Consider the following 5,494-nt stretch of genomic DNA (forward strand, 5'->3'; position numbering starts at 1 on the left):
GTAAAACAGTTACAGACACTTACAGTATTCTAATTCATATACAGAATTGCAGTATGACATCAAATACATATTTTACTGTAGAAATTAAGTTCATCTGGTTAAAGTACAATAAAAAAAATTATTAAATAAGAATCAATTTTAAAAATAAATAGTAATTAATTTTTTTATTGACTAATTTAGATATTATTTTATAAATTAAAAATTATTTATATTTAAAATAGTCTTTATAATAAATAAAAATTATAATTAATTTGTAAATTAGAGTTTAACTTAGTCTTTATTATTACGTACCAAGGTTTTAACTATTTAATAAATTAGTGTCTAAATTAATATCTAATTATTAGAGATTAATTTAGACTAAATAACTTTAAGCAAAACCTTTTGATAGTTAATGTTACAAACTAATTTAAATTATAATTCACAAACCAATTTAGATTATAATTCACAAGTTAATTATAATTTTTTATTCATAATAAAAATTATTTTAGATATAGTAAAATACTTTTTAGATTAAAATTATTTTAGATATAATAAAAAATACTTTTTAGTAAAAGGGTATTTAATTTTATCAATATAGTGACTAATTATTTTATTTTTTAAAATTATCATTTAATGATTTCTTAGTTATGTTTCACTTCAACTAGAAAATGATAAGTTCAAATACACTCTAGACATCTGGAATCTATCACAAACAATTTAGTTACGACATAACTTTAATATGTTTAGGGACAGAATAATGTATATTGAATTGGAGTTAATTGATAGAATTTTTTCTTACCAAAGTAGGTAAAAGCTCTCCACAAAGCCCTTGAACCCTAGCCCTACATTAATTCTTGTCCGTGTCTAATTGGAAGCACTTTAAATACAACTTTAAGATTAACATTTTTTGTTTAAATGATTATTGATCCTTCTTTTACTGAATTACAATTTTATTAAAAAAATATATTACTGAATTAATTATTAAGAAACGAGTTTTAAGTCTCTGATTTATAGAATGAAAATGCAACTTATTTATAAAATGAAATTTACATTTATTATTTATTATTTATTTATTTATATATATTATGAATTGATCTCATTTTTAATTAATGTATTAGTTTCAATATTAATATTCCGTATCAAAATCTGTTACTAGCGTCAAATATATCGTAAAACATTGTATTAGAAGAATTATTATTAAGATACTACCAAAAAGGTACGAGTATATTAATTAAAAAGATTAGATAAGTTGATCGAATAGAGTATAAGGTTGTAAATTTATTATGTTGTATTTGTCCAATATTCGGTCAAATAGTAATGAAAATCCAAATTGAAACAGCATGAAAGTATTTTATGTCATTTTGTTCATAAAAAGATAAGAAGATATTAACCCTTATAACATATGGACCGAAATCCTACAAATTTTGAAAAGGGTATGTTAGCGTGACAGGTTCAGAATATGATTGAAAATGAAAAGAGAGATGAAAATTAAAGTACGTAAGTACATAGAGAGATTTTAAAGATCTCGGGTTACACGTTTCGAAAATTCGAGAGCATGATCCTAAATTAGGGGGTTGCTTATTGAAACTGCATACCCTTTTAAGTACACACAAAACAAAAATAAAAAACAACAATACAATTGTACATGACATTCAATGGATATCAATTCAATATATATATATATTACAAAATTATAATATTCTAGTCAATCTTCCAACAAACAAGTAATAATATAATTCAAAATTCTTCAATACCAAATCGGTTAAGTAATATCGTGATGCTAGAGTTAATTATTATATTTAAAATATTGTTTGATTTAGAATCTTAAATTTTGTTATGGTTTTATCCTTGAGGAATTGGAAAAAAAAATTATTTAAACTTATTTTAATATTGATTTCTAGCGGGAATATCAAAATAAAAATTATAAAAAAAAGTATTCATTAATAGAATAAGATAAATTTGTTTTAACTGTTTTATAAAACGAAAATTATGTTTATTTGACTTAAGTGTATTGTGATTAAAATTATTATATTTTGTTAGGTCTGATATTCTTTATAAAAATTTTACATACTTGAATCGTCTGTAAAACTTATAGGTACATAAAAGGGTTGGAATTAAATGTTAGATTTGAACTAAAAAATTGAAGTCACCACACTTTAAATCTAAAGCCTTCTAGTTATATATTATCTATCTTACCAATTTCAACTCAACATAAATTAAAAAAAAAGAAAAAGTAATTGTTTTTCTTATATAAATTGATCCATTAATTTCATCGATCTAATAAACTCATTTTTAAATCATTTGAAGAGAGAGTCAATCCGAATAAACATAAACATTAAATCAAAAATAGTTTCAAATTTTCAAAAATGATATTGAAAGTTTCACAACAACTTGTGTTATCGACTTAACGTTTGCACAACAAGACGCTTTGGTAAAATCTTCACCTGTTTTTAGTATTATTTCAAAAGGTTTCTTTATTAATAAAAATATAAATTCACTTCTATATCTTATTTTATTTAACGTGAAACTATGTTTATATCTTAAGAACTTGTATTACAACGTTTGTAGTCGAAAAATGATTGTATGTGGTGATAAAAGGAAGAAAGAAATACGAGCTTTGTTATGATGAGCAGAACGCTTACGCGTTTACAGTTGCACAAGTTAGAAGATGAGAAAGTAGAGAGAAACAGTTTAATTAGTTTGTTTTGATATCCATATTCTTAGCTGCCTAATTCCCTATTATAGTCTTGTCCACTTGCTTTGACAACTTGCCTCAACCCACTCTCTTGCACTATCACAATAGCCTATATATTTCAACCCACAAAAGAAGAAACACCAACCAAAAACACAACACAAAACACAAAACACACATCAATTCATTTCCTTCTCTATGCCCCTCTCTCCCTCTTCCATGGCCTCAATCCCACACTTGTATCCAAACTACACCTTCACTACTCACGATCTTTCCGACTTCCCTACCCCACACATCACTGCCAACGCTTCACTCATGGACAATTCCATGTGGGCTGCTCAAGATAGCTTCATTCCTGTGCTTGATATCAACAATGGTGCACTTGATCATATTGTCTCACTGGATTGTGATACCATGGCTTGTGCCAATTGGATGCCTTCCTTCTCTGACCAAGTTGGGGGGCTCTCGGACTTGGCCATTTCAGACTGCAAAATGGGCTTCTATGGCGGCTTTCAGAATTTCAACGCCAGATATCAGCCACATATTGGGGACTTTGGAGAAGAATGTTGTGCTTTTCTCGAGGATGTTAAGCCACCTCCATATCCTAATGCTGCAAGAGAAAACTGGGTATACTTTTCTTCTTCCATTATTCCTCTTAATGTTTCATCCTGTATCGTAGGTCGATACAAGTCTGATTAAAAATAAGATCAATTTAAAATGTATATTAAAATGTATAAATGAGTGTATAAGTAAGTTTTGTGAGGTTTAATTAAGTTTAAAGTATTAGACCATCGTCAATTCCTTTCTTAAAGTTTCATCAACCCTTCTCGTATAAGGTGATTCTTTCTTTGTTTCTTATGTCAAACTTTCATCAAAAGTTGAAAGCCTAATAACAAAGTTTTCACTGCCTGCTTAAGAAAATAACAGATACGTGGTTTCGTTTTATTGAATGTTGGTTTGGAAATTGATGACAGGGACTTCAAGGTAATCAAATACAAGCAGTTGAAGAGCCAAACATAAAGGTGGGAAGGTACTCAGAAGAAGAGAGGAAAGAAAGAATTCTGCGATATTTGAAGAAAAGAAATCAAAGAAACTTTAACAAAACCATCAAGGTCTTTTTCTATATTCTTTCTTTCACTCACAGACACACTTATACATGACTCTCTTTTTTTATTGTATCTTTCTGCATAATCTGGAATATGAAATTCACTTTCCATTGACCTATTTCCACAGTACGCATGTCGGAAAACCTTAGCCGATAGGCGAGTCAGAGTTAGGGGAAGGTTTGCTAGAAACAATGAGCTTTGTGATGAAGACATGACATCAAAAAAACACGAGAATCATCATCACCACAAAGAAGATTTCTACGGTGGTGATTCAATCCAGTTCCAGGTAACTTTCCTTCTCTACTGTTAAGATGGATATCAAGAAATCAGAATCCATAGCTCATCACTATCAAAATGCTGTACACACTTTTAACCATAACCTAACAAACTAAATAATTTAACCAGTACACTTTTTATACTATACATGTTTCTAGTCCTTTTAACACTACAAAATATTGAACAAAAAACAATTTTATTTACTTTATTTTAAAACATAAAAAACACCCAAGTATATAAAATGTGAAAAATTAGAGTTTGGATTTTTCAATGGTTTTTTTAATGTTGTCCTTCTTAAACACTGAAAAGTCATAAGAGAATCTGGTTTCAAAAACCAAATGGGAGTGTTAATTAATATTATATTTTGAATATCTCCTAGGTTTCTTTTAATCAAATTTATGAATATCTGCCATGGTTAAGGCCAAAACAAAATTTTTACATCTATAATTGATTGTTCTTATATATGCATGCAGTTAAAGAATGATGAGGAAGATTGGCTGCAAGAGGCTATGGCAAGTCTAGTTTATTTATCTCACTCTTCACCAGAGGATATGTAAGATAGCATGAATGATTATTCCACATGGGAAGCTGTTGTTATAAGCAGATGTGGAAGGTGAATAGGAGGAAAAGGAGAAGAGAGAGTTTAATTAATTTGTAATTGTATGCTAATTTGTTTTGTTTAAGGATTAATCACGTAGATGTAAACTCTAATTGCATGGGGGTGTAACAAAGCAGAGGAGATGTAGATTGTTGATGTTAATTTTATAGGCATCTTTGTTAAGGAATTGGATGGGCCTAGTTTGACTGGATACTTGGGTTGATTGAAGGTATAATATTCCATACAAGGGACTTTATGTTTGAGAAGACACAAATATTCCGATAAAAATAGCTTATGAGTCACTGTCTCTCGAACTGTTTGGAGTCAATTATATCCATTCATGTGATTGTCATCGTCATGATTACTGAAAGCCACTAATCGCAAATTCTAGTTCCCATATATTGATGGACATTGGCCTCTCTAAAGGGACCTTTTAGATTTACATTTACTTTCGTTACTTTCAACTTTTCAACGTATTAAAAACTATACATAAAACCAATTTATAATATATATATATATATATATATATATATATATATATATATATATATATATATATATATATAAATAGATGCAAATTTTACTTTACAAATCAAAATTTTATAGAATTTTATAGAATTGAGTTAAAGTTAAAGTCTGTCACTTAATATAATATCAGTCTTATTTCTTTTTTTCGTATAAATCTTAAAAGCTCAATAATATAATACTTTATAAACAAAAAGTTATTATTTGTTTATATGTTCCTCTATTATATTAATATAATTAAAAGAATTTTATTTATTTATTTAAATTACAACATTTGTCATATTATTAATTACTTTGTATTGACTTGAAGTTCGCTGT

At 27.7% G+C, this 5,494-nt stretch overlaps 1 protein-coding gene across 1 annotated transcript; it reads left to right on the top strand.

Moving 5' to 3' along the window:
* Positions 1-2,827: 2,827 nt before the first annotated feature.
* Positions 2,828-5,066, top strand: ASML2 (activator of spomin::LUC2). Its single transcript, XM_047300297.2, has 4 exons — positions 2,828-3,298; positions 3,646-3,783; positions 3,905-4,063; positions 4,527-5,066. Exons 1-4 carry the CDS (start codon positions 2,870-2,872, stop codon positions 4,608-4,610), a joined length of 810 nt encoding a protein of 269 aa, XP_047156253.1. The 5' UTR covers positions 2,828-2,869; the 3' UTR covers positions 4,611-5,066.
* Positions 5,067-5,494: the final 428 nt, after the last annotated feature.

The sequence above is a fragment of the Vigna umbellata genome, chromosome 3, assembly GCF_029865625.1.
Source record: "Vigna umbellata cultivar VRB3 chromosome 3, Vumbellata_1.0, whole genome shotgun sequence".
Lineage (NCBI taxonomy): Eukaryota > Viridiplantae > Streptophyta > Magnoliopsida > Fabales > Fabaceae > Vigna > Vigna umbellata.

Coding starts and splice junctions, on each gene's coding strand:
- ASML2 (XM_047300297.2), top strand. CDS start 2,870: ATGCCCCTCTCTCCCTCTTCCATGGCCTCAATCCCACACTTGTATCCA. Junction 3,784..3,904: donor ACTTTAACAAAACCATCAAG/GTCTTTTTCTAT, acceptor CTATTTCCACAG/TACGCATGTCGGAAAACCTT. Junction 4,064..4,526: donor GTGATTCAATCCAGTTCCAG/GTAACTTTCCTT, acceptor ATATGCATGCAG/TTAAAGAATGATGAGGAAGA.